At 46.5% G+C, this 18,470-nt stretch overlaps 1 protein-coding gene across 4 annotated transcripts; it reads right to left on the reverse strand.

The window, feature by feature from the left end:
* Positions 1–281: 281 nt before the first annotated feature.
* Positions 282–18,091, reverse strand: LOC138764300 (carcinoembryonic antigen-related cell adhesion molecule 6-like). Of its 4 annotated transcripts, XM_069940040.1 has the most exons (10): positions 17,950–18,082; positions 17,516–17,833; positions 13,777–14,052; positions 12,371–12,628; positions 8,792–8,912; positions 7,470–7,519; positions 4,539–4,600; positions 3,036–3,074; positions 1,784–1,827; positions 282–1,684 (listed from the first exon to the last, which is right to left on the reverse strand). In XM_069940040.1, exons 1-10 carry the CDS (start codon positions 17,999–18,001, stop codon positions 1,681–1,683), a joined length of 1,224 nt encoding a protein of 407 aa, XP_069796141.1. In that variant the 5' UTR covers positions 18,002–18,082; the 3' UTR covers positions 282–1,680. The 4 variants fall into 4 exon arrangements, 3 of the variants coding, with proteins under 3 accessions (XP_069796141.1, XP_069796142.1, XP_069796140.1); XM_069940039.1 differs by lacking the exons at positions 282–1,684; positions 1,784–1,827 and adding an exon at positions 1,836–2,453 and having other exon boundaries at positions 17,950–18,084; XM_069940041.1 differs by lacking the exons at positions 282–1,684; positions 1,784–1,827; positions 13,777–14,052 and adding an exon at positions 1,835–2,453 and having other exon boundaries at positions 17,950–18,091.
* Positions 18,092–18,470: the final 379 nt, after the last annotated feature.

Genomic DNA, 18,470 nt, shown 5'->3' on the forward strand with positions numbered 1-18,470 from the left:
GGTGCTACGGGGGAGGGAACGATACCGTCGGGAGGGCAGACGCGATTATCAATGACCCCCACCCTGCCCGGCACACGCTTTGTTCTCGCTGCTGCCATCAGGAAAAAGGTGCAAGTGCCACAGGACTCGCCCCCACCAGGTTCAGGAACAGCCGCTCCAACCCCCCTCCAGTCAGTTTGTTCACATTTATGTATTTGCTTGTGTACTTTGGGTACAGTTTTTTTTTTGCACTTCCAGTTAGCGGTAATTCACCCGGGCCCACAAGAAAACAAATCTCAGGGTTGTATGTGAGGTCATGTACGTACTCTGACAACAAATCTGAAATCGAAATCAAAAATGTATTCGGCACTCGGCGTCACGAAGCACATTCGAACTCTCTCTAAATCCTTTGGTCGCTGTGTCTTACAAACACGTGTCTTCCGGGCCGTTCCAGAACCACGGCGTCCATGTCTCCTGACGGCACTGGATAAAGGTAGAGGTTCTGCCCCTCACGGGTCGAGTTGGATGCCCCAACACCGATAACGGAGACGTTTTCAGGATCCGTGCGTTGTGGAGTCAACCCCGAGGTTGTGCTTGCTCTCGTGAATGGGCTCGACTCGCCGGGCAGGGGGTGGGGGTGGGTGAGGGTTGGTGCTGCTTGACACCTGGATGACACTTTATCAGCTGCCGAATCCCGGATGGCGTAGGAAGTTGCATCTCCTGCCAATCAAGATTGGACTCCACCCACCCATCGGTGCATACCTGACCATTGGCCTCTTTAAACATCTAGTGATAACCTGGGCTGGACTCCCCACCCCCACCCCTGCTCGCTGCAAGGTCCACCATGCGGAGCAGCTCTTTCTCTTCTGCCTCTCAGCGAACCCTGCTCCACTCCTGGTCGCGAACTGTGGAAACGCTGGAGAGGCTTGGTCAGGTGCGCTCGACCAATGGATTGGGGTTGTTGCGCATTGTGGAGCTATTCCAGATAACGTGTGGGCAGTGGCGTTGGTTGTGATGAGTCTGACAAACACTTGCTAAATCGGTAATTGGATCTGATGTGACTGGGTTGTCATATCCTTGTGTAAGCAGTTCCTGCTATCGGTAAGTGCAAAGTTCGATGTGACTGGGTTGGACTGTGCGGTGTAATTGAAATTACTGGTGTGTGTTAACCCTGTTATTATCCCATTACATGTGTTTCAATGAAGACCCTTCCTGTATCCAGACCTGTTGCTCTTTGAACCCATCAAACTTGTTTACATTCCCACATAGCAGACCGGCAGCGAAAGCGAAGATACATGCCTTGGTGAATGAAATATTGGGGTATTAACACACCTCTTCAGGGGCTACGGGATAGGATGACCCGCGGCGAGAGGGCGCAGACCGACAGAGAAACAAGAATTACTTCACCCAACAACGAGAAACGTTTGCAAGTTCTCCGGCGGGCATGGAACGGGGTTGAGTGTGGAGAGGGAAGAGGGGTGGAGAGGGAAGAGGGGTGAGGGTGGGGGTTGTGTTCACGGTGTCATAATGTCACAGACACCAGGATGTGACCAGCAGAGAACGGGAATCACTGGGGGCGACGTGGACAATAATTGTCACGGACATATGAGAGGGAAGGTGTGCGTCGTCATCTCCCTCGATGGGATGCAGTTGGTGGTCGACGTTCACAAATCAACGACCACCTTCGATTCACCAGTCGCGTTACCTGTGGGAGCGGAAAAATAAAAGATCATATCGAGTTAAATAGGAAACTGGATGGATCGAGTGGACACAGAAATGCTACAAGAACGTTCTGCCTCGTTACCTTTTCAGGTCACTGTAAACGGATCGATCTTCCAAATTCAGTCCCTGTTGAAGATGACGAGGTCGTAACGATGCACAAAACATATCGTCAGAGGCGAAAGGGGATTGTTCGGGGCAATCGAATTGGAAGGGAATTGTGAGGCGGCCGTTACGGAGATTTGGCTGGGAGAGGAACAGGGTTGGAGGCCGAATGGTCATGGCTTTTAGTGGATGATGGAGGGGCAAGGGGAAATAGGTGACTGGGATGGGTTACAAAGCGCAGCTACTGAAAGGGAGCACATGCGCTGGGGCAATGCGGGAGAGTAGAGAGGAATTCACTCTGATGGAGCGACACTACCGGCTTCTGAATAGGCACCGGGAGATTGAGGGAAACCTATCCAGACAGATAATGGAAAACTATAAGATTGAGTGAGTGCGTGATATAATCTCTCTTATATTGACCGAGACGTGCTCGAAGCGACAGGATTAGATGGGAAATAATATCTTCAGGGCAACCAAGAGGGCTTCTTGTAACCGTCCGTAGATGTTCCAAGTAGACACCCTGTTCTCGTAATGAACCTGACAGGGGAACCGGCCTCTCCATATCAGATCATCGTGTGAACATTGATCACAACGACTTGGATGTCAAGTTGGTGATGAACCAGGATAAGACTGGATCTCGTGGAACCACGCTGAATTGGGGAGGGGGAAAAGTGACATTATTAGGCAGGATCTATTGGGGGGGGGGGTTTAATTAGGGCACCTGTTATTGGACAATTCCCCAACTCCAACGTGGGATTTGTGAAAGATCAGCCGATCCGAGATCTGCTCCGGAATGATCCAATCAGGTCAAGGATGGCCAGGTGAGGGTAATGGGGATGACAAGGGGGTGGGAGGCGGTGCATTTGATCAATAATACAGTATCAAGTCTATGTGAGGTTTTGGACGAATATCCAGGGAACAGGGAATACAGATGACCAGGTGTCAGAAAGGGTTTTGCTTAAATCTGGATAGTGTTCGGCACAGACATCGTGGGCCGGATGATCTGCCCCCATGTCGCACTGTTCGATGTTACAACGTCTTTACTCCATTCCATGTTGAGCTCGATAGACGTTTGGGCGTTGAGCGGATTTGGGAACATCGGGATCCAGGGCAAAGTGAACACGGGAGATGGAATCCTTCTTAATTGATGGAGAAGTCTCCAGTAGCTGAGCGGGTTACTCCGGGTATTATTTCTACACGCCGGAACGGAATGAACAAAGTACTTCTCTTACCATATACGTGGAGCTCTCATCAGGAGGCGGTTTGGGTTTCTGTGGATGGAGTAGCAGAAAATGAACCAAGGGTACAAGGAACACATTTATCCGGGTTACACCCAATTCCTGAGGTCTGGCGCTTCCTCAGGAGGTTGAAGAGGGCAAGGTTACATCCATCACCACCCCTCCCCCATCATGACCACATTTTACAGGAGTACAATGGAGAGCGTCCTGTCCACCTGCCTCGTTGCGCGACGGTAGCTGCGAAGCACCAGACCGGGTCAATACAGAGGGTTATTGAAACGGCCGGTAAATCATATTAACCGGGAGCGTCATTTCAATGGGGCTCAAAGAATTATCAGACGACCTTTGGTCACCTCTTAGACACATGGCCAAGCTGCAAAATAGCTTCTTCCCACAGGCCATGAGACTGATGAACAGCATCCTTTGACCCAGATAATTACCCCAATTTCATCGTTAATATTCAGCAGAAATTTTATCTTGACCTGATTATGAGGTGCTATGTCTTGTGTGTTTAAGTGTACTCCATGGACCAGAGAAATGCTCTTTCCTCTGGTTCCACATGTAGGGTCAGGGAAGAATAAACATGAACTCGAAAAATGTTCACGCTCATTGCCGTCTGGGACAATGCACATGGGCGTGTTTGACTTCAGGGATAGAACCACTGAACATTGCAGCACAGGAACTGGCCCTTCTGATCTGGGCCGAACTATAATTCCCCCTCGCCCCACTGACCTTCCCCCACTCTATGGACCTCCATACCCCTCCCAACCTTGTAACTGTCTGAAGTTTTCTTACGTGCTAAAATTGAGCTCGCATTCACCAACTCAGCTGGCAGCTCTTTCCACATTCCCACCACACTCTGTCTGAAGAAGTTCCCCCTAAACCTTTTCCTTTTTACCCTTAACCCATGTCCTCTGGTTTGGACCTCACTGACCCTCAGTGGAAAAAGTCTGTCTTCATTTACTCTGTCCATCCCCCTCATCATTTTAAATATAAAATCTCCCCTCATACTTCTACGCTCCAGGGAATAAAATCCGAACCTGCTTAACTTTTCCGTGGAATTCAGTTCCAGACATTGGATAATAGACACTGGACCATAGTTATTTGACCATTGACACTGTGGCCTCTGCAGATTGTGATCGACCATGGGTACAGCACCTCTGCCACAGTTGCTGCATGCAGGGCCGGCGCCAAGGGGGGGGGGCATTGACCCCCAGACGAGGTGCTGTGTGCCCCCAAACAAGGTGATGCGTCCCCCCCAAACGAGGTGCTGCGTCCCCCCCAAATGAGGCACTGCGCCTCCCCAAACATGGTGCTCCCTTGACAATGGGCTCGGGCCGAGAAATTGGTTACGCCTTTACTTCCCGGATACGCTGAATGACCTGTCGAATTTCCCTCGGGCTTTTGCATATGGTGCTCTGACCGTTCTGACCCGTGGCGTATGGAACGAAAATGGGAAACATGGATACCAAACCATACAAGTTCAACAGTACGAACATTCATCCGTGGGATATTTTCATACGTCTGCGATGTGCTTTCAGCATCTGTGGTCAAGGCATCTGTGGGAATACAAAACACTCAGTCACTCCAGTTACATATCAGAGTAAGTTCTGCAATGCAGAGGAGAAGGACCGGCCCCTTGGATCCATGCATTAAATTAAAATGGTTCAAACACCCCACCCATCCTGTACATTTCACCCCTTGTAACCTCCATCATCCCCAACACACAGGAGGTCCCGTCATGGAAGAGATACGGGGGTCTCAGAGCAAGCACCACCAGGCTGAGGAACAGTTTCTTCCCACAGGAGGTGAGAATGCTGAACGCCCAAAGGAACAGCTCATAATGACCTCCCGAAACTCTTGTATGTATGAAACAATATTTATCATATGTGTACAGCAGAGATTGGTCTAAATATGTGCTATGTCCGTATGTGTGTCTGCATGTTTTTACACCGAGGAACGGAGAACGCTGTTTCGTTGGGTTGCACTTTGTACTATCAGAGGACTTGACGAGCTTCTCCTGTTCTGCTGCTTGTAGCGTGCGGATTTATACAGGGCTGCAAAGTTCCCAGTTGTTGGTGAGAAACAAGGGGCGATGTACTGTATATAATTGATTCTGTGAAAATGTAAGTGGGCTGATTAGGAAGTTTACAAACATCACAAATTGGTGCAGTTGTGGATAGACTCAAAAGGCTGAAAGATATAAATCAGTTTGAAATGTGGGTGAAGAAATAATAGATGGAGCTTAATCTGGACAGATGAGATGTGCTATGTTTGAGGTCTAATAGTATGGCAACATAAATGACAGGACCTTTGATGTAGAGAGCATCTCGGGATGCATGTGAAAGTTGACAGGGTAGTAAAGAAGGCATGCTTGCCTTCATCGATTTGGATATGCAGAATAAAAGCCAGGGAGTCGTGTTTGAGCTACAGTAAAAACCCCTTTATTTGGAATTCAAGTAAGTGGCAGCCTCAAGCAACCAGCTAAAATTTGGCGGAAAATAAATAGGTTAAAAAAAACATGAAACTTCAAAATTGGGCCCCTTCTGGCGGTTAGTTTGCCAATCACACAATCTCAAGCAAGGAAAAATGCACTTATCAGGCATCTACCAATCCCCGTAGGTGCCGAATACTAGGTTAGGTAACATTTGGAGTATTGTGTGCATTTCTGGTCTCCACGTTACAGGACAGATATGGAGATTTTGGAGAGAGTGCTGAAGAGATTTGCCAGGATTAGTGACAAACTTGGATTTTTTTCTCTGCATGGCCTAATAAAAGTTTGTAAAATTGATGAGGGATATAGATAGGGCAGATCATGTTGATAAAAGGGCAGCGTTCCATTTTATTAGAAAGATTAGTAGCGTTGTAAAGTTAACAACATAGTGATTCAGTACAAACTTTCTATACCATCTTTTAGTCAATGGAACTATTCAAAAAAATAGTTCAGCACAGACTAGAAGGGCCAATGGGTCTGTTTCTGTGCTGCAATGTTCTATGTTCAAATACAGTTCAATGGGCCACAGGTCAAACGACGCAGAGCCTGGAATAGCAACACTTTGAAAGAGCAGCAGTGCTCACATGTCCTCAGGAAGCTGAGGTGGGCGAGTCCAACGGCCCCCATCTGAACAACCTCTTACAGGGGCACGAAAGGGATGTCCTGTCTGGAGGCATTACTGTGGGGGACGATAACTGCAAAGTATCGACCCAAAGGTCTAACTCAGTGATTCTCAACCTTTTTCTTTCCACTCACATCCCACTTTCAGTAATCCCTAGGCCACTGGGGCTCTGATTAGTGGGGGATTGCTGAAGGTGGGATGTGAGTGGGAAGGGAAGGTTGAGAATCACCACTCTAGATCTGATTGTTAATGAAATATTTTGCTGGAGTAAAATGGTCATTGGCCCCTTTCCTTTGGAGTTCAGAACCTGTGCATAAAACGAATCAATTAGGGACGATTAAAAGAGTGGTTTTTAAACCTTTTCTTTCCACCCACATCCCACCTGAAGCAATCCCTCACTAATCATGAAGCACTGATGGCCTAGGGATGACTTAAAGTGGATTGTGAGTGGAAAGAAAAATATTGAGAACCACTGGTCCAGACAGCCGAGGATCACTGGTGTCTATCAACAACAATTACTGTGAGAGCTGCGTCAATAGGGCTCAAGGAATTATTGAAGTCCCTCTCCGTCCAGCGCATTGAATATTCAACCCACTACCATCAGCATGAAGTTACGAGTATCAAAATCAGGAATGCCAGGTTGGAGAATTGTGGTCAAATGACCCACACAGGTTACTGGAAACTGGCTCATGGGAGCCAGATATCGGAACCAGGACGTGAGGGCAAGAAGGGGCTGCCAAAGGGGATCTTATGGAAATGTATTAAATGATGAAAATCAGCTAGTGCTAGGTAAGTTGTACCCATTGGTGGGGGAGACCAGAATGAGGGGACATAGATTCAAGATACCGGGGAGTAGATTTTGGCCGGAGAGGAGGAGGAACTGCTTTTACCAGAGGGTGGGGATTCGGTGGAATTCACTGCCCGTTAAAGCAGAGGAGGCGACCTTAGTAAATAGATTTCAGACCAGGTTGCGTAGAATTTTTACATAGAGGGGGAATGAAGGGATATGGGGAAAAGGCAGGTCAGTGGAGATGATCTTCAGATCAGCCTTGGTCTCATTGAATGGCGGAGAAGGCCTGACAGGCCGGGGGGCTGTCTCCTGCTCCCATGTTCCTGTCTTCTTAATAAATGGAGACTCGAACCTTAATCGCCAAAACCAACAAGCCAAGATGTGGGGTTATTGCCCCTTCATGAGACTCCAACTGCCCTCCCTCGTGTGATAAAGTTTCCCAAATCAATTCCCAGCGCGGTGGCAGCTGGTGGTATTTCTAAGGGAGGAGTATCGTGGGGATGGGAAAAGGATTTCTCTCACTGTTTCTTCCCGCGGTGATTTCTGCCGCACGTCTCCCTGGAGGCGCCCTCCTGAGGGAAAAGAATCCAAATCGGAATCAGAAGTTATTGTTCTGGACAAGTGGTAAAATTCAGCCACCGTGCAAACATTTATATTATAACCATCTGACAACATGACTGGAAAAAAGTAACAAAAATAGATCACTAAAAGTGAGGCCGTGTCTGGGGTTCAGGAATTTGATGGCGGTGGGGGTGCAGGCAGGGGGGAACGAAGCTGTCCTTGTGCCTCTGGGAGCCCGTCTTCAGGCTCCTGGACCTCCTTCTCGATGGGAGCAGAGTGCAAAGGGAATAGTCTGGGAGGTGGGTGTCCCAGGGGATAGGGGCTGCTTTAATAAAGTCAACGACCCTTGTGGATATCCTCGATGGAGTGAAATTGACCTCAAACCCCAGTCTCTCCGAGGACTGATTCCACAGGTGCGAATTTCACCCGAACCCTCTCCGGCTTTCAGTCGTTCCTGGAAGCTTTTCTGTATCTGGTCGAGATCTTGCACACCGACGGGAGGGCTGTGTTCCTTGGGTATACACAGAGCAAATGCAATGAGGCTTTTTCCACTGAGGGTGTGTGAGATACAAACCGGAGGACATGAGTTCAGGCTGAAAGGGGAAACGTTGAGGGAGATTTGAGTGACACTGAGAGGTGGGAGTGTGGAATGAGCAAAAGTGGTGAACGTGGACTCAATTTTAAAATTGAAGAAGAACTTGGACAGGTTCATGGATGGGAGGGGCATGGAGGCCTACGGACTGGGTACAGGTCAGTGGATCTAGGCAGAATAATAGGCAGCACAGACTAGAAGGGCAGAAGGGCTGTTTCTTGGGTTTTAATATTGTTAGCTTGAAAGATGTCCCCCTGTTGTTTGGTCATCTCCCCCTTTCCCTTTTTGATCGGACATCTCGCATGTTCCCCCACACCTTGATGAAGGGCTCGGGCCCGAAACGTTGGTGATGTATCTTTACCTTTACTAGATAAAGGCACTGTTTGACCTGCCGAGTTTTTCAAACACCTGTCCTGCATATCTATTATTTGTCTGCGTTTGTGCTATGTCTGGTTGTGTTTATGCACCGAGGACCGGAGAAGGCGGTTTCGCCGTGTTGCACTTGTGCAATCAGATGACAACTATCTTAACCTGACTTTGAACAACGTCCTGTATTGTAGAAACAGTGACCGATTAGCTGACAAAGGGTATGAAATACAAATTGAGCTGCAAATTACAATTGTCGCCTGAGGACAACACCCTTGTCGTGTTTAATCAAAATGCAGGAAACATTTGAATGAAGTGCATTTACCTGTTCATATTATTCCTGACAAACCACACGACCAACCCGCAGACCATCGCAGCTCCACCAATAACGCCAATCGCGATGCCAGCTATCGCCCCAGCCGACAAACCACCAGGAGAGAGTCGTTCTGAAAATGTGCACAAGGGAGCCATGTCACATCATGGGATGGAAGCTAACAGGAAGGAAGCAGAAGGGGAAGTGGGTTTGTTTCTGGGGAGGAGGAGGGGTGAATAAGTTCACAGGGTAGCAGCGTGTATTGAGACATAACCAAGTGAAGGAGATTTTCCGAGCATCTCACCCCCCACCCAAACCCCACTTTCTTTCCCCTCCCCCACCTGAGTAGGACTAAGGGTTTCAACTCAGTGGGTACCTGTCCCCTCCCCCTCTGTTCCTGCCTGAGTGGGACTCATGGGTTAAAACTGCCCGGCCTTCAATCCCCTCCCCCTCCGTTCCTCTCTGCCCACCATCCGTTCCTTATCTGGATCCACCCATCATCTGCCTTTCTTATCCATTTTCCTTCACCTACACCACATAAATCCCACAATGTTCCATCCCACCCTCCTTCCATCCTTCCCTCCGTCACCTTCCACCATTCATAGATCACGGCAGTGGAGAAACAGACCCTTTGACCCTTCTGTGCAGAACTGTTATTCCCCTAAATCCACTGATCGGCAGTCAGTCCATATCCCTTCATACCTCTGCCACCCAGATAACTGAACAAATTTTCACAAATGTCAAAATTGAGCTAGCATTCACCTCTTTAGCTCATTCCTCACCCGAGTCCTGATGCAGGCTTCAGACCCCAAATGTTGTCCATTTCATTGCCTTCCCATAGTCCAGTGGTTCTCAACCTTTTTCTTTCTATTCACATCCCACTTTAAGTATTCCCTCTGCCATCAGTGCTCTGTGATTAGTAAGGGATTGCTTACGGTGGGATGTGAGTGGGAAGGGAAAGTTGGGAACCACTGCTCTAGACCCAATTGTGACTGAAATATTTTGCTTGAGAAAAATGGTCATTGGCCCATTTCCTTTCGAGTTTGGAAACAGTGCACATAGCGAGTCAATGAGGGACAATTAAAACAGTGGTTTTCAAACTTTTTTTTCCCCCACCCACATCCCTCTTTAAGTAATCCCTTTGCAATCACAAAGCACTGATGACATGGGGAATATTTAAAGTGGGATGTGAGTGGGAAGAACCAGTGCCGTTGGCTGTCTGAACCCTGGACTTCGTCCACCGGTTCAGTTTATTTTGCCCGCCAACTCTTCCATGTTCATTGTTTTTGGGACCGACAGGTTGACTATTAAATCATGCGGAATAAAGGAAAGTTGCTCCAAAAAGAACATTAGAACTTTAAAAGCAATCAATAGAATGTAGGGAACCACACTGAATTTTCACCAGCCCTTCAGGTGAGTTAACAAGGTTCCACAAGGTTACGAGAGGAACAGACCACGTGGATGGCCAGCGCCTTTTTCCCAGGGCAGGTCGAGCAACACCAGCGGATGTCTGTACAAAGTGAGGGTTAGGTTTTCTTTTAACACAGAGGGTGCCGGGTGGTTGGAATGCATTGCCAGGGGTGGTGGCGGAGGCTGGTTCAACAGGGTGATTAAAAAGAGATGGAAAAGGGATGAAAGGGAAAGAGTGAGCCAATACTTAACTTAATTTTGGGTATGTTTATATAGGTCGGCACAACATTGTGGGCCGAAGGGCCTGTGCTGTGGTGTAATATTCTATGTTCTATGACCAACAGGTGAGAACACAACGTCTGTCAGTTTTCATTAATCTCGGCACGTTGCGTCTGCTCTACTCTTACTCTCGTGGACCAGCAGGGATGTCGCTACGATAGTTGATGACTTGGAAGGCCCATGGCCGCCGAGAGAACTTCAAACCAGGTTGGGTAAATTTTTATATTGTCGGGGAATGAAGAGATGTGGGTAAAAGCCAGGTTGGCTGAGATGAGCCTTTCCTTGGCTCAGCCACGAAGGCGGAGAAGGCTCGACGGGCCGGATGGCCGCCTCCTTCTCCTGTTTGTGATGTTCTTATGCCCTGATGCAGGCTGCAGACCTCTATCTGTATTTTCCTCTATGTAATGCACTATCAGTTTGTTTACATTCATTTTATTTGTACATTGTGTACAGATTTTGTTGTTGAACTGAGATCTTGTGTACCATTGGAAAAAGTTACATATAATTTACGAGATAATTATTTAGCTATCGGAAAATTTGGGGCTTTATTTGGAGCCTCTATGGGTTTAAAACGTTGAATACTTCTGCCTTGTTGTGGTTCAAAGTCTCAATCCACAATATTTATCTGATATTATAGTTCACTTCTCCTTTCTTTCCTTTTCAAAAGGGTAGTTAGTGGTGAGTATAGGGGTGATTTTAGGTAAGGGGTATATAAATGGAGAGGGTTTTGTGGGTAAGGGGGGGTTAGAGGTGTTTCCATTATAGGTATTAATATTTTGTATTGTTTAGTAATTTTATGTACCATGTTTTTAAAATTTAAATAAAGTGCCGACAAATGTTCCTCACATGCAAACCCATTTATTCCTGGTCTCATTCCAGTGAATACTCTCTGAACCCTCTCCTTTCCAAAACCAGATGCCCAAAACTGTACCCAATACCCCAGGTGAGGTCTCACCTGTGCCTGGAAAGCCTTAACATTACACCCCTGCTGTTACATGCTCAAAATGAACGCCAACATTCTATTCGCCTTTTTCACCTACCCGGTGGTTCACCTTCAGGGTATCCTGCACGACGTCTCCCAAGTCCCTTTACACCTTGGGATTTTGAATTTTCCTCCCATCTAATTAAGTCTACCGAAGTGCACAACTGTCCACTTCCCAAAATAGTCCTCTTTGGCCGTTCGCCTCATCTCTGTCCTATTTTGGTATCATCTTGAAACATAGTCACAAAAAGCCGTCTTCTCCATAATCCAAATCATTTATATACGACGAGGAGAAACAACAGCCCTGACATCGACCCTGCAGATCTAGTACCAGTCCACCAGCACTAGCCAAAATTGTGGGTGTCGAGAACCATCCCCGATGACTTGAGCTCCCAGCGATGCCGTCAACAAACTGAAGGCGCTGTCAAACGAATCTGCATTTGACTAGGACTGGCCCCGCTTTCAGACACGGGACACTTCGATCTTATGTATTGAAGCCACGAAACGGACTCACCCCACCCCCCCCTCACCCATCCCATTAACATAACTGAGCACCTTAACTCATTCTTGAATTAACAAAGCATTAGCAAAAACTGAAAGGGCACCTTGCCCCCGAGAGATCGAAGTGAGGGCATTACCTGGCACTTGGCTCCTCAGTAAATCCCTTTGCACAGTCTCTCACCCCTGTTCAGCTCCACATTCAGCCCTGCATTATGTTTCTCTGATTAGCATACCAGGCTGAAGAGGGGCGCAGGTGGCACACAAAACAATTGTAAGGAACTTTTACAGTCAATCCAAGTGGAATGCAGAGAGAAACATTGACGTAACCTGTGCAGTTATGCCAATGGTTAGACCGCTTCATCTCCTGCTTACGTTATGAACGTAATCCACGGAGAACGCAGAGGGAAATGTTTACTCACCTCGCAGTGTTATTTCAACAATTTGATTAATACTCTTCTTGGTTCTGGAGTTCTTGACCTGACAAGTGTAATTTCCACGGTCAACCGCTTGCAATGACCTGATGGTAAATGCCTGACCTGACTGCAGTTTATTTGTCCCAAGGAACCAGAAAAATTCACCAATGGGAACTGAGAGCGCAGAGCAGGTTACTGTGACCCTCGAACCAATATCGGCCACAACTGGACCCTGCGGTTCAATTCGGATGTTCTCTGGTCCATCTACAAAAAGAAATCGAGATGGTCTGTCGATTCTGTAACGACTAACATGGTGTGCAAACCATGGAATATTACACCAGAGAGAACCTTCAGCCACGGTTATCTGGGCCAAGCTATTATTCTCCCATGTTCCACAGACCTGCACCCAGCCCATTCGCTTCCCATCTGGCAATCCATCCAAATCCTTCTTCAATGTAATAATACAGCCCACATTTACAAATTCACCTGGCAGATTGTTCCACATTGTCACCACTCTCCCTCTCAACAGATGCACCTCATCTTGCCCTATACATTTCCTCTTAACCCAAGTCCTCAGGTTTGTATCTCATCCACCCTCAGTGGAAAGTGCCAGACTCCATTTATTCTGTCAGTTCCCCTCATTTTAAATACCTCATCAAATCTTCCTCATTGCTCTACGCTCCAGGGAATAAAGTCTCAACCTGTTCACCCTTTCCCTATATCTCAGTTCCTCAAGTCCTGGAAATATTCTTGTAAATCCTTTCTTCACTTTCAATTTTAATGATATAATTGCTGTGGTTAGATTACAAAAACTGTACTCAATACTCTAAATTAAAAACATAATGTTGGAGAAACTCAGCTGGTCAAACAGTGTCATTTACATTCAGCGTTAAAGATACAGGACTAAATTTTGGGCTTGATGTATATTTATCCTTGCAATATAAAGGACGCTGTTTGACCTGCTAGGTTTCTCCAGCATTGTGATTTTACTTCAACCACGATGTCTGTAGTCATTTGTGTTTTACTTTTCATAATGTTCCAAATTTGGCCTCACCAATGTCTCATACAACTTTACTATAACATCCCATCTCCTATACTCAATGAAGGCCAATGTTCCAAAACTCTCTGTATGACCCTGTCTACCGGTGATGCCACTCTCAGGCAATTATGTATCTGTATTCCCAGATCCCTCTGTTCTACCGCACCCCTCAGTTCCCCACTGTTTCACTGTGTACGTCCTTTCTTGGTTTGTCTTTCCAAAGTGCAACACCTCACACTTGTGTGCATTAACTTCCATCTGCCAATTTTCACCCCACTTTTACAGCTGGTCCAGAATTCTCTGCAGACATTGAATGCCATCTTGACTGTCCATGTCTATCTGTCATCTGCTCTCGAACTACCTCAATACTTACAGTTAACTTTCACGATGGTCTCTGCACTGCTTTTGCTGACGTCATTGCCTACGGTGCATTTATAGGTTCCCGTGTCATTTCTATTAACGTGGCTTATTGTCAGATGACGAGACACTGGAGATATTAATATCCTGTCATTTGCCTGGATGGGCTGGTCATTTTTGAACCACATCCATGTCTGCACAGTGCCCTGAGCATCACAAGTGAGAAGTATTGTATCCTTGTCTTCCACTGGATTTGAATTGTTGAGTGTTACAGTGACATTAGACACAGGCTCTGAAAATATAACGGGAAAGTGAAATGAGACACAGCTGGGACGTTGTCCATAAAGTCCAGACTCATCAGCGACACTTTGCTCTTTATTGCAGAGTGGTTGAGTCCTCGAATTGAGAGGTTTTGTCAGTGCCGCGGCAGGGTGGTGATTTCTCACCGTGGGTACCGCACCCAGTGTTGGCCCTTCTTCCACGGAGAAGACACTTACAGCAGGCTACAGGTGGCACCTCAATCAAGTTCCGAGGATATGAGGGCTGTCCCCTCATGAGAGTGTGGACAGTTTTTGGCTTTGCAAACCTTGGAGATTCCAAAACAATAATCCTTTACTCCACAGAATGTCCAATGAACACCTACTTGTGAAGTCCTTATAGGTATCCAACAATGTTTTTGCAAAGGCACCTGGAGCCTGAACTGTTTGGCTTGAACAGAGCTCTGACATTGTAAATGAGATCCGTTTTGAAGTGTTTGTGTGTGACCTATTCTTAAAAAAATCCTGCCACAATTTATCTCCTTTAAAACAATATAAAATATAACATTATCAGTCACAGACCCAGTTCACATCGCATGAATTGTTACAAGCCCGCAAGACCCCAAAACATAGCAGCAATAGATATTCACCACGACAAGCAGTTACTTAAACAAAAGTTGTTTTTAATTATCTTTAAACATGAAAACAGAATCTAACTTTAACTTATCACTATTAACTAAACTACCAAACATAACCCCCTTCTAATTCTTAGCGCACTTGTATGTAATGTGTGTGCACAATTAAGAAATGTTATTTGGTTCACAGTTCAATTCACTTCTCAATCTTCCATGTTCATTGTTTGCCGGAAATTCTTATACTGTGTACAGAATTTAACATGTATAAAGTTCACCATGTTAGAAATAGATGTACCTTAACAGAAATTGCTCGAGACAAAAACTGAGAACAAAGAACATTTATTACAACAACAATGCAAATTTGGGTGCTTCCCCTTACCCTGGGAATACACACATACACTAGGGCTCACCCAACTTTTATACAGTGAATTTCAGTATCAGGATACCCTCCCCCTTACATTCCTGCCTACGTGTAGTTTCAGTGGACTTGGAGGACCAGGGTGTCTTCTCATGTCATTATCCCCATTGTCCTTATTCACAACCTTGCCCTTGTCCCCATTGACACCTTTCCAACTCTCAGAGCTACAGTCTCTTCATATGCAGAGTTCGCTAATCCTGTCTAGGGTTTACTAATTAAATATGCATAACTTGATAAATCTGTGTATGGTTTACTAATTATATATGTAGAACTTGGTACTTCTGTCTAGGGCTAGGAGACCCTTATCTCATCCAGACTATCTCAACTTCCTACATTCTATTATTCCTTACCTCTCCTTATCTTATTCATAAGGTGGCCTCACTGATCCAGTCCTAGAAGATTCTTATCTTACAGAGGCTGACTCTGCTTCCTGCATTCTAATTTCCATGCTTAGCCTGTTCATACTGAGTTTAATCCATCACTCCACATGTCTGCACTAGTTTCCCCATCTTTCATATTTTTATGTCAAGTTTCCTCATCTCTCACAATCCACTCTTCTCTTTTAGATCAGTGATACTGACCTCTCAAAAAGATCAGTGTAACTGATCTCTCACACCAGGCTTTGGTGCTCAAAAGGTCATTGTTTACCACTCAGGAAGGTTCTTGTAGGGTTTGCAGAGAGAGATATGTTGTTCCAGGATTTCGACACTAAGGTACTACCATAAGTTACCTCAATGTCTCACTGATGAAACTTGCCCCATCAGGGTTCTCCAGATGGTAACCCCTTTCTTTCAGGCTAGCACAGAACTCCTTCCTGTTGCACCTTTTCCAAGAGAAACATCAGTCAGATAGCACTTCCAGCCATCCGCCACTCTGGAACTTCTGTTTCAGTTCCAACAAGCTTCTCCTGGCTGACAGTGTTCATTCTCTCCCTCTCTCTGTGATTTCAAATGCCAGCCACGTGTCCTTCTCTCTCTCATTTGCAAAAACCCCTCTTTCTCCAGCAAACAATAGGAGTTAGTCATCTGCTCCCATCTGTTGTTTTAGGTAAACAAGAACACAGCAGTGACCTTTCTGTGCTCTCTGTCAAAACCCTTACAAAGAGCTATCAACAGACAGTGTGTCTCCTGCTTGTTGCTTGAAAGACCACTCCATTCAATCATGACATCATTTCAATTAGCATCTACTTGTGAAATGTGCATAGCATTTTCCATAGTTTCTGTAAAGTCACTGAATATGAATTCTTCAGTATTTCAAATAAGATATGTTTTAAGGTGTGCGTGACCTACTCGAATTTTCCCAATTTATATCCTAAGAATATCTCCAAATATTCCATCACAGAATTCAGAGAAATAGCTGCAGAATATGGGTTGATCATCACCACATCATCCCAGGAGGCCATGAGTTCATGGAGAGGAGGGTACAGAAAATTCAATACACTCTCACTAAGTGCCAAGAGTCAACAGAACACCCTGACCTTGCTCTTCTGTCAGTGCGAGCAACAGCCTTGAGGACCGACATGAAAGCCCCAGCAGACCTTCTGAATGGTAGAAAGTACAACACAACCCTGCCAAGCAAAATCTATTCACCAGACGACCAAGAGGAAATAAGAAGAAAGTTGACGAACATACAAGAGGGAAGTTGTCAACATTCTAACAAACTTGCACAATCATTTACCAGAACTCTTCACAGGGCAGCATGTGCATGTTCAAGAACCAGTGATATAAAACCTGGAGTCCAGCAAAGATTGTTAGAATAGCTGTGAGGCCAAGGTCATACATCGTTGAGACAGAATCTGGCAGGAACAGGACCCACATTCCCCCAACACCAGTTCTGACACAAAAAGCCCCTGAAGCATCAGCAGCTTCTGTCATTCCGACAACTAATGAGGGGACACGACGCGAAACCCCGACCAGCAACACCACAACGACTGCACAGCGAGCGGCAGGAGAACCGCTGATCCAAACAGTGGCAACAAGGTCCAAAGCAACATCCTACCACCAGCACGATTCCACTGAACAGGATATAGATCCGCAAATGTGGAAATAGAAGAGTTAATTCTTAACTGCAACTGCAGATAAAGAAGTAGGAACCATTTATTTTATAAAAACCTAAAGTTGTAATAAATTTTTTAAATATTAATGGGCGCACAAAATCAGTGAACTGGTGCAGACTCAAAAGGCGAACAAGGCCTGTTTCCACTCCGTAAATGGTTATATGGTTTTAAGAAAGAGGGATGTGATATACTGAGGAAACCTGGGACCATTTTATGCTGGAGCATGTCCACTAATACTGTAAGAGGCACATCACATCTGAGAGAGGTGGAGACCTGGTGAGAGACATTCTGCGCGGGGGTGGCGGTGAGTGCGTGTGTGTGTGTTCACCTCGGGAACGGTAACAGTCGCCGCAAAATAAATCATTCAGCCAGATCGACGTCTCACTCACCAATGACCAGCAGAGCGATGGTCGCTGTTTGCTGATCCCCGACCTCTGGAGTCATGGTCACGCTGTAATCCCCGCTGTCTGATGTGGTCACCGACTTCAGCAGGAGTGACCCGTTGGGGAGGAATAACTCAGCCCGTGAAGTGAACGCATTATCCACATCTACAGATGAACCGAACCACGAAGCAATGGTTTTGTCCTTGAAACCCCAGTTCCCAGACCTCACCTTCACTGACGGCCGCACCGAAAAGGTCGCGTCGCCGCCGGCGGTGACATTGAACCGACTCCGGTCTGTGTGGATGGTCAAACCCTGCGACTCACCTGAGGGAGAGTAACTCGGCGTTAAGGGAGAAGGCGACACCGCTTCGCCGGACGAGCCCGGTCGCCCCTTGCGAGCTGCACCGCGGCTCCGCGCAAATCGAGAGAGCGACTCTCACCCCAGAGGATGAGGAAACAAGCGGCGAGCGCGGTGAGCCACAGCCCCGCCATCCCCGAGAGAGAGAGAGAGAGGGAGAGAAGCGCCTGGTCTCTGTTCACACTCCGACACTGAGCTGCTCTTCCTGGTCTCCGGGCCAGATGCAGCCGAGTCAACTTCCTTCATATCGTCAGGTTTCCTCTCTTGAAATTCCCCAATGTTGGGAAGGCACGTGATTGGGGTCGTGGCCGCTCGGGGAAACCAACCCTCTCCTGGAAAATAGGAGAAAGCAAAGCAGAACAAAAATAGAATAGAAGAGAAAGATACAGAGAAGAGAAAGAAGATGGCCCCAAGAAGGAGAAAGTAAAAAGAACTGGAGAAAAGTGGCCGGAGAAGAAAGAGAAGGACTTTCCTGCAGGAAGGAACACGGAGCCGTTAATTTATCTAGCATTATCCTCGGATTCCCCCCTTTCCATATGAATTTCATTTTTATTTTCTTTAGCTCATTGAAGAATTTCTCTGTTAAGGGAATTGGTAACGATT

This window comes from Narcine bancroftii, chromosome 5 (assembly GCF_036971445.1).
Source record: "Narcine bancroftii isolate sNarBan1 chromosome 5, sNarBan1.hap1, whole genome shotgun sequence".
NCBI lineage: Eukaryota > Metazoa > Chordata > Chondrichthyes > Torpediniformes > Narcinidae > Narcine > Narcine bancroftii.